Source organism: Solanum lycopersicum, chromosome 5 (assembly GCF_036512215.1).
Source record: "Solanum lycopersicum chromosome 5, SLM_r2.1".
In the NCBI taxonomy this organism is placed as follows: domain Eukaryota; kingdom Viridiplantae; phylum Streptophyta; class Magnoliopsida; order Solanales; family Solanaceae; genus Solanum; species Solanum lycopersicum.
The window spans coordinates 58,961,988-58,977,526 of record NC_090804.1 but is presented as its reverse complement, the minus strand read 5'-3'; the positions used below and the strand labels follow the sequence as shown (position 1 = coordinate 58,977,526).

The window sequence follows — 15,539 nt, the reverse complement described above, 5'->3', positions numbered from 1 at the left end:
ATTTATTATTATTATAAATATTATTATAATTATTTTTTGTCACGACCCAAATCGGGCCGCGACTGGCACCCACACTTACCCTCCTATGTGAGCGAACCAACCAATCTAAACCTTAACATTTCAATATAATATCAACAGAAAGTAATGCGGAAGACTTAAACTCATTAATAAAAATCAATTCAATAACTTCTAAAAACTCAACAACTATTATTATCCCCAAAATCTGGAAGTCATCATCACAAGAACATCTACTTCAATTACTAAATCTAAGAGTATCTAAGAAGCTAAAATACATAAACAGCTAGTCCATGCCGGAACTTCAAGGCATCAAGACATGAAGAGGAGGATCCAGTCCAAGCTAGAAGCATTAGCTCACCCTGATATCCGGAGTAATGAAGAATGACTAGAGTTACGGTTGAGTTGAAGATGGCGGTACGTTTGCTGCACTCCACAAATAATCAAAAAGGAAACATACAAGTAGGGGTCAGTACAAAACACAGGTACTGAGTAGATATCATCGGCCAACTCAAGATAGAAAACAGTATATATCAGATAATAACATAAAATCAACTACAGTACTCAACATGCGGCATTTACAATTACCATAACTCTTGGTCGCAACACCAAGCTCATCAATGAGGACTCACGCCTCCCCATCATACTCATTTGGGAATTAAGTTCATTAAATTGAGTATATTAACATATTTCAAGATTCATTCTCTTTACTAATCTTGGTGTCGGAACGTGACACTCCGATCCTCATATACTATCCTGGTACCGGAACGTGGCACCCGATCCATATTCTATCCTGGTGTCGGAACGTGACACCCGATCCATATATACTATCCTGGTACCGGAACGTGGCACCCGATCCATATTCTATCCTGGTGTCGGAACGTGACACTCCGATCCTCATATACTATCCTGGTACCGGAACGTGGCACCCGATCTATATTCTATCCTGGTGCCGGAACCTGACACTCCGATCCTCATATACTATCCTGGTACCGGAACGTGGCACCCGATCCATATTCTATCCTGGTGTGGGAACATGACACTCCGATCCTCATATACTATCCTGGTACCGGAACGTGGCACCCGATCCCCTAATCTCACTACTTTCGTTCATCAAGCCTTCTTGTCTACTAAGGCATCATCATTAACAAAGTAGATTAGGGTTTCTTTTTCAAGATTTAGAATTCAATAGCTTTATCATGCTTATCTCATCACAATTATATAATCACAACATGCAAACATACAATTAAGCATATAGAAGGGTTTACAATACTACCCATACATATCATTCGCTATTAAGAGTTTACTACGAATAGTATAAAAACCATAACCTACCTCCACCGAAGATTAGTGATCAAGCAAGCAAATTCCCCAAAGCTTTGTGTTTTCCTCTTCTCGTTCGATCCTCTCTCTCTCTTTGTTCTTTCTATTTTCTTTATTCAAACCCTCTTTCTTTTACCCTAATTAGCATATAATTAAGAATAAAAGATGGCAATAATAACCCACTAATTTACTCAAGGTTACCTCTTTTAACCCCCAAGTAATTAGACTTATTAACATTAACCCACTAACTTTATAATTAAAGCAGGAATAGTCAAAAACGTCCCTTAAAACATTAAAGAAATCCGACTCAGCCTGGGATTACGCAGCCTGTGACGGCCCGTCGTGCCTGCGACGGTCCGTCCTGCTGCTCCGTCACAGAGTTCAGAGACTCAATTCCCTTAAAGAGTCTGTGACGGTCCGTCACGCCTGTGACGGTCCGTCCTGCCATTCCGTTACGAAGTTCAGAGAGTCGATTTCAGTACCCATTTTTCAGAATTTCTAAGTGTTTTGAAACGAGACCCCCTCTATGGTCCGTCGTGCCCATGACGGTCCGTCGTGGGATCCGTCGTCTCAGCCAGTTTTCCAGAAATAACATCTGTTGCTCAAAACGACTAAACAGGTCGTTACATTTTTAGTTTTATTCTTTTTTATTTTGTTATTATTATATTATTATTTATTTATTTATTATATTATTATTATTATTATTATTATTATTAGTTATTATTATTATTATATTATTATTATTATTATTTGTATATTCTTATTATTTATTATTATTATTATTATTATTATTAGTTTTATTATTATTTTTATTTTTATTCTTATTCTTATTATTCTTATTAATTATTATTATTATTATTATTATTATTATTATTATTATTATTATTATTATTATAAAATTTTGATGATAAAGAAATATGTGAATGATAGGAAACATTATTACTTATGGATGTAAAACATAAATTAGTTTTGTTTAAATATTTTTAAGTATAAAAACTTTAAATTGATCAACTTTTTATCATGTTAATAGTTTTAAGAGTATTTTAGACATTTTCATTAAAAAAGTGTTTACCAGCATTTATTTGCCAAACACATCAACAACTTTTTTTTTTCAAATGAAACACTTTTATTCAAACACATACTTATTTTTAAAATAAGTTTCAACACTTTCAAAAGTACTTTTTAAAAGTTGCTTTTTTAAACTGGTCAAGACAGACTCTTAATTTTATATTTTACCTCAAAGGTCAATCAACTATCAATTATTCTCTTAGATAGTCTTTCAACTTTGAATTTTAACTCAAAAGTCACTCTACTATTAATTCTTATCTCAGAAAGTCACTCAACCTATTTAATTGATATTTTAATTAAAATTTTCTAATGTAATTTTTTTAATTTAAAACCCAAAATTTTAAAAAATTAAAAAATATCATTTAGATCATTTAATGACCCGCCCGTTAAAAATATAATACTGACCCATTTCCAATTCTTGTACCTTGTTCACTCTCTTTTGGATCAATTATCGTTTATTTGAATGTCAAGCAAATTAATTTAGGGCTTAATTTTTGCATTAATTAAAGCACACTAATGTCCATAGTTAATTTGAGTAAATATAATATTTGAATCAATGAGACACTGCCACAATAAATTAAGCGAAAGAAGAACAAAATACAGAACAATAATTCTTCAATATTATTTTAAAGTTACATTACACTTCTTTTGAGTAGAAAACATATATAATTAGGCTTGGTTGGAAATTTGGTTGCAACTTTGGGTGGAAGTTTTATTGATTGGGTAAAATAAAATGGGTTAATATTTTATTTTTAATGGATCGGGTCATTAAATGATTTAAATGGTATTTTTTTATTTTTTAGAATTTTAGATTTTAAATAAAAAAAATTACATCAGCAAATTTTAGTTAAAATATCAAATTAAATAGGTTGAGTGACTTTCTGAGAGAATAATTAATAGTTGAGTGACTTTTGAGTTAAAATTCAAAAGTTGTGTGACTTTCTTAGGGAAGAATGAATAATTGAATGATTTTTGAGATAAAATACAAAGTTGAGTGAGTATCTGAGAGAATAGTAAATAGTTGAGTGACCATATAAGATATTAATTCAATGTTTAGGCTACCGAAGGGTAAGACCGACCAATAAGGGACCATAGCCAGTCCACCGGTTTATCAGCCTAGTTAAACTTTATTTTTAAACGCACATGCGGATCGTTGGGTCACTTTCTCAAGAATGGACCAAAATTCTCTTTGTTTAAAGATAATTCAATAACCTACATTTCTATAAATACTTGTTATGTTTCATTATTTTTCCTACAACAATTTTCTAATTTTCTCTCAATTTCTCAATTGTCTCTTAGAGTGATAGCAAACTTATATTTTGCAATTAACAATATCAAGTGGAAGTTTTCAACTTTCAAACTTTCAAGTGTTCAACATTTCATCAATTTTATAATTTTTTAAATCTCCGGCAATTTAGTATATTCATTCCTTCTCTTACTTTTATTTAGTATTTAATTTTGAATATTTAATTGTATTATTTTTTGATTCATATAATAATTATTATTTTAATTTTGATTATGGATATGATAAAAGAGTAGGTCAAAGTGCTAAAAATTTGTGTCTTGAACGTATTAGTGTATGCCTGAAGCACCATCTAATGAAATTGAAGAGATAGCTGTAGCGCACATGATGTGAATAAATTTGAAGAACAAAATGTAGTAGAAGTAGAACCAAATAATAATGATGATAATATAGCAACTACTCCTCCTATTGTTATTGGTAATGCTAAATCTAGAACTTCTAATCTCCCAGCTCAAGGAAGACTTGTGACAAATTTCTTAACATTTATTATTTAAAAGGCGTTACAGAAAATAGATGAAGAAAAATATTAACACGACATAACATTGACTAAGGTTGCAGCAAATATAAAGAAATAAAAAGATTGAAGGTACAACTATGCATATTAATCTTGTAACAAAATATATTTTATATATATTCAGCACAAAAAAATATAATTTTCTAAAATATTTTACTTAATTAAAGTTATGTTTAGTAATGATAGTTGTTATTGTCCAAAAATGAATACTTAATATGGGCTAGTAATTTTCATAAATTACATACTTTTACACTAATATTATTAACATTATTCATTATTTCTTACATGTTTTAATCAGTAAGGGACATACCATTTGTTCAGACGTCAAGATAATGAACATCCTGGTTGGAAAGATCAAATACAATAACTTGACGGTACTACTGAACTAATCCAAGGTAGATTAATGTCACGATGCAAAATAGATGTGTTGACACTTGTCTTATTCCGTCAAGATAAGTCAACCTAAAATAAAACTAGTATTGTGGATGCGGAAGTAAACGTGAATAAAAGTCTAATACTATAAAATACTGCGGAAAATAAGGTCAACTTGATCAAACCCCAAAACCTGGTTGTCACGTGTGCAAGCCACTAAAGTATTACAAATGAATCAAAAGAAAGATACGAGTCTCATATGACATTGTTCCTAAAGTAGAACAAAATCATAAATAGGAGTAAGAAGGTCCGCCGAAATGAGAAGTAACTACCTCACAAATTTCTCTAAGAAGCCTCAGACAAGGAGAAGCCAAAATATCACCAAGGTCCAGACTAATAACCTACAAAAAATTGTAGAAGCAAGGGATGAGTACCAAACTACATAGTACTCAACAAGTAAACCTCTAAACACAAGCTAAAGGATAATACACGTGTACTCCTTATACCCTAATCGAACCTCCACAACTACAACCTGCATAAAATCAGCCCAACCTAACAGTTCACCATTTACAAGCACATATATCAACAACAATATTCTAACAATCACATACTCTCAACAACAAGCTCAATATTCATCAATTACAACCTCCATAAAAAAACACTCACAATATCAACAACCCACAAGATCAAGTTCATTAAATAGAGATAATCAAATATCAAGTACTTTCCAACCAACAATAAAATACAAATCATAAAGAATGAAGTATGTCATGAGATGCAATGCAGTATGACACCATGAAATGATATGCATCAAAATTCCAAGTACTCTTTCAACCGTAGATACATGATACTCCTCGAAAATATATCGAGAGTTCATGATCCATGGGGATACGCGAGGTCCATATACCGACACGGACGATCTCCACGTATCTGTGCGGACGTTCTCAATGCACTATCATAAATCAAACAAATTTCACATGAACGATCTCAACTTAATTTTTTAAAGAAAAATCAAGAAAACTATTATTTTTAAAAGACTTAAACAGAAAAAATCGTCTTGAAAACTTTAAAAGAGGATTCGGGAATTCACATTTATATTTTAGGAAGGTGTTAAGCACCTAAAATATCCATTTAATACGATTTTCCGACAACAAACTATTTGGCTAAAAATTGTTTGAAATTATGATAAAATATTTAGAGTTGTAAAAAATTTAAACTTATTATTTAACTTGAGGTTGAAAATTTTTATTTCGGTTCATTTACTTAGTTGACTTAGTTAGAGTATAAAGGCGTTTTGCGAGGATTAGAGTCTTCTACCTTAAGACTAACGACAGAATAAGCTAAAAGACACAAATAAATAAAGTAAAGAGGGAAAGAGAGAGAGAGAGAGAGAAAGGGAAAGAGAATTGGGTCCAAATTCGGGTTTTCTGTTCGCCTTGACCGGGAATTTGGACCTACCTATTATGGATTTTGACCCATTTGTTTTGGGTTCTCGACCCATTTTCATTCTGCACCTGTCCTAGACTAATGATAACAAATATGAAAAAGAAATACAATAAGGGCTTAGGCCAAAAAATACAATAAGAAACATAAATAAGGTGAGCTTCTTCTAGCCCAACTTCTTCGACTCTTTTGACTTCTTGAATTTTTTAAGCTTCGGGACCTGTCCGTCAAATTTGTTGTTGGAAGACTTGAAATGGGAATGAAAAGCAATTGGGCTTTTATGGCCCTCTCGATGTACGGGACAATGGGTTTATGGTGAACCCAAGTGGATTTTGCATGCATTAACAATAAAATTTACATAAGAGCCAATACAATAAGTCGACGAAGGATATCAAAACAGAATTTATATAATGCTACTATACATCCTAAGTCATTTTGCGAAAATATAATATGCATAACTAAATAATGATAGAGCAAATCTTGACATCTGATACACATAAGAGGTGTCATTCACAAGGACAAATTGACAAGCTAATCAAACAAACAACAGAGTAATTACTAACATAAATAAATTAATTTTCCACCACCTTATTTGTCCTTAACGATTTATAAGCAAATGTACCATTAATTCCTCTTAGACATGCAGGATTAGTTGCATAGTCATGCTTAACATCTAGAATAAATCAAATCAAAGGGCATCACTCAAAGCTACAATAGAGAGATGTTAAATAATGGAACACTATCATGGAATGCTAAATCTTCCAGGACCAGTACATGTATAATCTAAATGAAATGAGAAGCTAATAGGACGGGGAAAGAAAAAAGACACGTATACGAGTGACAAATCACAGTGAGGACTATACTCAAATCTTCAATATCATTACCTAAACTTTGAACAAAATGCGTAGATTTTAGGCTAACTATAAAAACATGAAAAACAACAAGATGACAGGTTTCAGCATATTACTGTAAGTTATATAAAATGATTTACACTTAAGAATTGCCATTTATCATCACACAAGCAGTATTTAAGCTGAAATAAATAACTAACCAAACTTAACGAAAAGATTATCAACACAAGAGACTCTATGCGAAAGCATATCATTCCGTAGAGTTAACTGTAAGATAAAACCGAATAGAGTTGCACATTTGTGACTCGGTAATGATATCGATTGAGAAGGATAAAATCAAAGGATCGAGTCAGACAAGATTTTTAGAATCGAAATAAAGTATGACAAGGATAAGTTGCTCTCAACCTATTATACCCTTCACAGAGAACATATAAACTTGAATTGACTGGTGCAAGAGTTGGCGAATCAAAAGGAAACCACAACGGACGACCTAGATAAACTAAATAATACATTTAAGCATTATACGACTATGAGTCGAAACAACATAGATAGAACATCTCCACATGTTCAGCATATTCAACTGGGGACTGAATAATGAAAGAAATATAGTCATGAGCTTAAACAAATGCAAATCTTAACTAGCACATTTAATCCAAATGACAATAGCGACAGTGGAATAAACAATTAGCGATATCTTATGAGCTTTTGTAGTTTGAGATGGAGGAACTCGTAGCAAAATGATACACGTAAGACCATCAGTAACAACATACTATCGAATAATCGATTTATCTATCCATTTTTACTTGTTTCAAACAAACCAAGACCACCCTAAGCGACTAAGAAAAATTAAAAAAATGGAGAAACAACTATCACCACAGATACTCGACATTAAAATAAAACTCCGTAATGTAAAAAAAAAAATAGAAAACAAGCACAATAATAACATGACTGACTCAAACATAAACCATTACTGATTCGCAGTTAAAAATGCACAAACACAATCTAAGAGTTTTGACTTCCCCATAGCTTTCAATGATCAAGAAACAAAAGACCAAGTTGATAAGAAAAACAGAAAGGTTTAGCTAAGATGAGATTTAACTTTATGGAGGCAGCGAAATGGACAAGACGAGCAGAGACTGTGACTTTCACCCTAAGTGGAAAACACGAACGTGAATGACGCCTCCAACATTCTAGACAGAAACTTTGAACAGGTGCTGAACTGATTGCTCTCTGTTCTCTCAAGAACTACTTAATGATCTATTTCTGAGCTATTTTTCTCTGAATACCTAATACCTGTGTAAAACAAAATATTGTACTAATAGGTATCTCTTAATCGAAGTTCGCTGGAAAAGTTCTCCTAAATTCTCTTCTATTTTTCGTATGTTGACCCCCCTCTAAAAGTGAGGAAGAAGGAGTATATTTGGGAGGAAAATTAGGTTAAAAGAAAGGGGGAAAAGGGTTGGGAAAATTGAATTCCAGGCCCACCCCAGTTTGGATTTCAGCTTCCAAATCTTATCCAAAACTAAAGGAAATATGCGGTTTGATGCCCGAAATTCATCAAATCCCAACGGGAGGGAGGCGAGGTGGACGCTCCAGATAAAACTAGTGACCTTGCTTGGTGACGTGTATTCATCTTATGACTGCAAGGACAAACAAGGACGAATCTTGTAGGACTGACACAGAGAAAAATGGGCTGAAATCACGGAAAAGACTGTTCCAAATCATACCCGCCTGAAAGGAGATGAGTCTCATGGAATTTGCGACGTTTGCTGCTTCACACGTTTTCTAGGCTCTTCATCGGTGCTGGAATTGTCAAGCGGTTTATGGGTTTTCCCCCATTAACGCATGAAGGAGAAAGCTGGAGTCGGGTCGGGAAGGAAGATAGGTTGGGTAAAAAGGGAATTTGGGCTAAAGGTATTGGGATGGAAAAAGGGTGAGGGAGTTGGGTTTGCCAAAATCACCCCAACAATTGGTCTTTTCTAATGGTCCTCTCGAAAAGTGGCCTCAATGGCAAAATACAAGTAAATGAAATTGCAACCCATTGACATTTAATATTAACTAACGAGTTTATTAATATTTAACGAAATAAAATAATCAATTTAGTTGGAAACTAAAAAAACAAAAGCATAACTAATACATACCCGAACTAATTATTAAAACAATCGAAAGAAAAAAAATAGAAATTTAAGGTGATTTTCAAATAAACATAAAACATATTAATCGCGAACATAACTACGTAAAAATAAATTATTTATAGATTATAAAAGCGATGATGTTAAATTAAAATTACTTAAAAACCTTTTATATTTTAAAGAGCTGACTATTTTAAAAATCGCTCAAGATTAAGAAACCCGTCAACTAATTAATCATTTCGAGGAGGTCAAAATTTGAGCGTCAACAACTATCCCTCATTTTACTTAGGTTGATGCAAGAAATTCGAGGGAAATAAAATTGACCAATTCAATTTTGACCAACCACATATTCATTTTAGAGAATGGGATTTGGTACGGACTTTAGGAATTATGGACGAACCTCGCAATGGGTTTCCTGCATATCTCAAGCCATATGAGAATTCAGGCCACTTGTAGTTCAAAACGCTTAATTTAACACATGATTTTGAAAGAGTTAAAAGCCATCTCGTTATCGAATTATGAAGGGATCAAAATGCTCGGGATTAGGCTTTAAGAGCGAATAATGGAATACAACCGAGTTTTCAACGTTGAGATCGCATACATATCCTTGTATCTTCTGGAATTAGGCTGTATGTAGTTCGACTCGATCAGTTTAGAAGAAAATCTATTATGCTAGATAACCTTTGGTTCTAGACAAGTGACAAATTAAATTGAGTATGAAAAGGAGGCTCGTAACCTCTTAGCCATGAATATGGCGCACTTCACACCCATAATTAAGAACTTACACGGACATAATTTCTAAAGCTCTTAGCGCACTGTCATGCATATCTGAAACTTGCTTCCAACATATATCAAAATTTTTCGGATGCGAGACTGAAACTGACAGACCTAAAAAAAACCCACATGCCTTCTGATAAGGGTGTGGTTTGATTGTGGTGGAAGCCGCTCCTCTGCTTACGTCCTAAGAGTTTGACACTCCTCTTCGGACTATATCCCAATTCGTTGCTAAGAAAAGGTTCCACATTGTGCTGCATCCTCTTTTGATGTCGTCCGCACCTGTGGTATGTTTTGGAGAATTCATCCTTTCGGTTGCTCTCGACAAAGACTAAGATAAAACTTGTCAGCATAAAAATGGAATTTAAATAGGAGACAGTGTCTTTTACCATGTCGACACTTAATTGTTGTCCTCGACATTTGACATAATCTCGATTGGTTTGAGACAAAGCAAATAAAGCTTATGTCTTGTGTTTGCAATATAGTCTTCAATGTATTCTTCATTTGATGTCAACATAAAGGACAGTTGATGTGGTATTCCAGCATTTCTCTTGTCGTCGTCTTCGATGCTTCTCTTGATGTTTACTTTTATCAAAATAAAAGAATACAGTTGATGCCGATAGATAAATATTTCTCTTGGGATGCACGATTTTCTTTTTGGGCAGTGCATGACTTCTTGCGGGGCATGAATACCTTCCCGCGATGGGTAACTTTCTGCGAGGTATTAAATCTCCTCACAATGCATAACTTTTCTGCGTTGCATGAGATCCTCTTGCGATGCATAAATTTCAAATAGGCATGGAATCTTCTTGTGATGCATAAATCTCTGCGAGGTATGAAATCTTCTCGCGATGCATAAATTTCTGCGAGGTATGAAATCGTCTCGCAATGCATAAACTTCAACGAGGCATGGAATCTTCTCGTGATGCATAAATTTTTGCGAGGTATGAAATCTTCTCGCGATGCATAACTTCCAGCGAGGCATGAATCCTCTCGCGATGCTTTGAGTTCTGTGAGGTATGAAATCTTCTCGCTATACTTGGATATTAACTCGCGATGCATGATATTCTATGATGCATGAATATTGACTTGCGATGCATGATTTTTTGCGATGCATGGATATTGGCTCGCGATGCATGATCTTTCGCGATGCATGGATATTGAATCGCGATGCATGATCTTTTGCAATGCATGATTTTATGTGATGCATGGATATCTTCCCGCGATGCACATATATTAACTCTTGATGTCATCCTTGGTACTAAATCAAGATAGTGCTTCAATGGAGCAACATAGTGATCTTCTGGGTGCTTTCTGGATAATCATATCATCTTCAATGATGATAACAATAAAGCAACTTCCAGATAGTATATCGTCTTGATCGACAATAAAATAACTGACACCTCCAGGTAATGCATAATATCATATCCGATATTATGATGCAAATGACTTCCTTTGAAGAAACCATAAACTCTTCCTTGAGATTTTCATTGGATTAACCTTCGAATCTAGCTGGACGTTCTTTATAAATTTCATGTTGTTGGAAATTGAATGAAATAAACAATTCATATTTCTAAGTCTCTGACATAAGCGATATAAAACGATTCCTGCTTCTAGTAAAACTATTGATTTTGGGATAGTTTCCTCCTCCTTTGACTTCTCCATATTCAACGATCGGAAGAATTTGTTGATTTCGGAGCAAAGCTGTAAACCTGCATCCACAGAAAAATTATTAGTTTTAAAAACGAACTGATCTGTGTGGATTTCTTCAGTTGTCTACTCCTTTTCCTGCTATCTCCGATTGATTTCCCGATCTCCCGACTCTTGATATATTAGACAATATTTTATGCCAAAACAAATAAAACGTAAAAGGAAAAAATTTAAGAGAAATAAATTTTGAGAAATAGTATCTGAAAAAGGTCGCTGCCAAGTCATGTCATATCAGGGTTAACAAACTTCTTTGAGTCCGATTCTTGGAGGTTTATCTGATTATTCGCTAGGGAGTTTTCAGAGTCACTCCTGACTTGTAGATCTATGCTGAAATTTTGAGGCCATCCTAAAAATTTCTGTCTCAGTTATCTGCCTTGTTTATTTTTCCACTGTAATTGAGTAGATTACGGAATTTTTGAGATCTCCTTTAAAATTCTGTGCCAGTTGCAAGTCTCAAAATTTCTTCAGTCTTGACTTGCTGAGGAAGAATCTTCTTCTTAAGAATTTTTGAGCCCCTCTCAAAAATTCTGTATAAGTTTCTATTGTAAATAGGAATAGAAATCTTACGGGAGATATGACCAAACCCTTGTGGCGCCTGCGTATCCCATTGAGGCAGGAATCAGGTCAAACATAGTTCCTTCCTCAAAGGTTGACAAAATATGAAAAATTACAAAGAAACCGACCGAGGACGACATAGGCCGCCTACGTATCTCATTTTTGAGAATTCAGGTTGAACGTAGTTCATTACAAAGAGGGATAAAAATTTAAGAAAAACAAATACAAGCAAACAGAATGATTACAAATAAATGACAGAAATACAAACTGAAACTTTACACATAATATCTCTTGACAACATCTGAGTTGATTGGTTTTGGCCATGCGGTGCCATCCATCTCCGACAGGATCAAAGCACCTCCCAATAATACTTTACGAACAATGTAAGGCCCTTGCCAGTTTGGTGCGAATTTTCCTTTGTACTCATCTTGATGAGGAAAAATGCACTTAAGTACTAACTGACCGATTTCAAAATCTCTAGCTCTTACTCTCTTGTGAAAAGAGCGAATTTTTCTCTGTCGATATTGTTGACCGTGAAAAATGACAACCATTCTCTTCTCGTCGATCAAAGTTAACTGATGAATTCTCTTGCTCACCCATTCAGCGTTGCTCAACTCAGCCTCTTGGATGATTCTCAATGATGGTATTCAACTTCAGCAAGTATGACTGCTTCTATTTCATATACCAGCAAGTATGGAGTAGCTCCAGTCGATGTTCTGGTAGTCGTTCGATAACCCAATAAAGCATATGGAAACATCTCATGCCAACCTCGGCGATTGTCAATCATTTTCCCCAGAATCTTCTTGATGTTTTTATTGGCGGCCTCTACAGCTCTGTTCATTTGAGGGTGATAAGCAGTTGAGTTTCGGTGAGTAATCTTGAATTGCTCACATATATCTCTCATAAAGTGAGTATTAAGATTCGCACCATTATCAGTAATGATGGATTCTGGTACCCCAAACCTGCATATTAGATTGTTGCGAACAAAAGCAGCTACAACTTTCTTGGTTACCGACTTGTAAGAAGCTGCTTCCACCCATTTGGTGAAATAATCAATAGCAACCAAAATGAATTTATGTCCATTTGAAGCGGCTGCTCTATCAGACCTATGACATCCATGCCCAAGCTACAAACGGCCAAGGTGAACTCATATCATTAAGTTCATAAGGCAAAACTCGTATCAATTCACCGTGCACTTGACATTTGTGGAATTTTTGCACAAACTTGCAATAATCATTCTCCATAGTCATTCAGAAACACTCGGCTCGTAGGATCTTTATTTCCAAAGTGAGACCATTCATATGCGTACCAAAAACTCTTACATGTATCTGTTCAATAAGCTTCGCAGCTTTAACAACATCAAGACATCTTAGAAGACCCAAATCTGGAGTCCTCCGATAAAGGACTTCTCCACTTAGAAAGAAATTGAGAGCCATACGACGTATCGACTTCTTTTGGTTGGACGTAGCATCTTCAGGATAATCTCCGGATTTCAAATACTTTTTTATATCAAAATACCATGGTAAACAGTCTGGTTCTACTTCAACATGTGCACAATGGACTGAATGTTCTTTCAGATCTATATCCAGAGGATCAATATAATCAATATCCGTATGTTTAATCATTGAAGCAATGGTGGGAAGAGCATCAGCCAACTCATTTTGTATTCTGGGCGTAGGTCTGAACTCGATCTTATGAAATCTTTTGCCCAACTTCTTTACATGCTTTACGTAAGGTATAATCTTTGGGTTCTTCACAGCCTATTCTCCTTGAACTTAATGAATCAACAAGTTTGAATCTCCAATAACCAGCAACTCGTAGAAATTCATGTCAACGATCATCCTCAAACCAAGAATGTAAGCTTCATACTCAGCCATGTTGGTCGTGCAATTAAATCGGAGCTTAGTTTCCATGGGATAGTGCTGACCAAATTCTGACACTAAAACTGCTCCGATGCCTTCCCTTTGATGATTTGCCGATCCATCAAAGAATAATCTCCAACCCCAATATGTTTCAAAAATATCTTCACCCACAAATGACACTTCTTCATCGTGAAAATAAGTCTTAAGCGGTTCATACTCTTCATTAACAGGATTTTTTGCAAGCTTTATTGCCTTTTGAGTCACATACACGATATCAAGCTCACTCAACAACATTTGCCATTTAGCTAAATTTTCGATCGACATCGCCTTTTGGAAAATATACTTCAATGGATCCATTCTGAAAATGAGATATGTGGTATACAAAGATAAATAATGTCTCAACTTCTGGGCAAGCTAAGTCAAAGCACAACACGTTCTCTCCAACAGAGTGTATAGAGACTCGTATGGAGTAAACTTCTTGCTTACATAATAGATAGGTTTTTACTTCTTTACTTTCTCGTTGTGTTGACCAGTACGCATCCATATGCATTATCTGAGACTGACAAATACAGCAACAAAGGACTCTCTTCTCGCAGAGGAACCAATACCGGTGGATTTGACAAATAGTTCTTGATAGCGTCAAAAGCAATCTGACACTCTTTAGTCCATTTTGTCAGAGCGTCTTTCTTCAACAGCTTGAAGATATGCTCACACACCATGGTTGATTGAGCTATGAATTGACTGATCTAGTTTAACCTCCCTAAGAAACTCATCATCTCTTTTCTCGTCTTCGGCGGAGGTAACTATTGAATTGCTTTAATCTTAAAAGGGTCGAGCTCAATACCCCTTCCGCTGACTATAAATCCCAACAACTTTCTGGTTGGAACTTCAAAAGCGCATTTGGCGGGATTTAACTTCAAGTTGTAACGACGCAAACGATTAAATAATTTCCTTAGATGTGTCAAGTTGTTAGAACTCTCGCGGGACTTAATTATGACGTCATCCACATACACCTCAATCTCTTTATGAATCATGTCATAAAATATGGTCGTCATAGCCCTCATATATGTAGCACCAATATTCTTGAGGCCAAATGGAATCACTCTGTAATGATATACACCCCGAGGTGTAATAAAAGCTGTCTTTTCTACATATTCCTCGTCCATCAGAATCTGATGATAACTTGCATAACAATCCACAAATGACTGCATTTCATGCTTAGAACAATTATCAATCAAAATATGAATATTCGGCAATGAAAAATTATCCTTTGGGCTAGATTTGTTGAGGTCTCTGTAGTCGACACAAATCCCGAGTTTCTCATCTTTTTTGGCGACAGAAACAACAGTGGCCAACCAAGTACGGTATTTTGTCACTTCCACCAATCGAGACTCTATCTGATTGGTGATATCTTCTTTAATCTTTAAACTCAATTCAAGCTTAAAATTTTGATCCTTTTGCTTCACCATATCAAACCCCAGATTAATTGGTAGTTTATGAGATACAACATCGGTACTCAGCCCTTGCATGTCACCGACTTCCATGACAAACACATCAATATATTCAGAAAGCAAATGAATTATTACCTTTCTTTGATCATCATTCAAGTGGATGCTG

The 15,539-nt window shown here is 34.8% G+C and overlaps 1 protein-coding gene across 1 annotated transcript; it reads right to left on the bottom strand.

Moving 5' to 3' along the window:
- Positions 1 to 13,835: 13,835 nt before the first annotated feature.
- Positions 13,836 to 14,641, bottom strand: LOC109120300 (uncharacterized). The gene is made up of 2 exons (XM_069298526.1): positions 14,436 to 14,641; positions 13,836 to 14,280 (listed from the first exon to the last, which is right to left on the bottom strand). Exons 1-2 carry the CDS (start codon positions 14,639 to 14,641, stop codon positions 13,836 to 13,838), a joined length of 651 nt encoding a protein of 216 aa, XP_069154627.1.
- Positions 14,642 to 15,539: the final 898 nt, after the last annotated feature.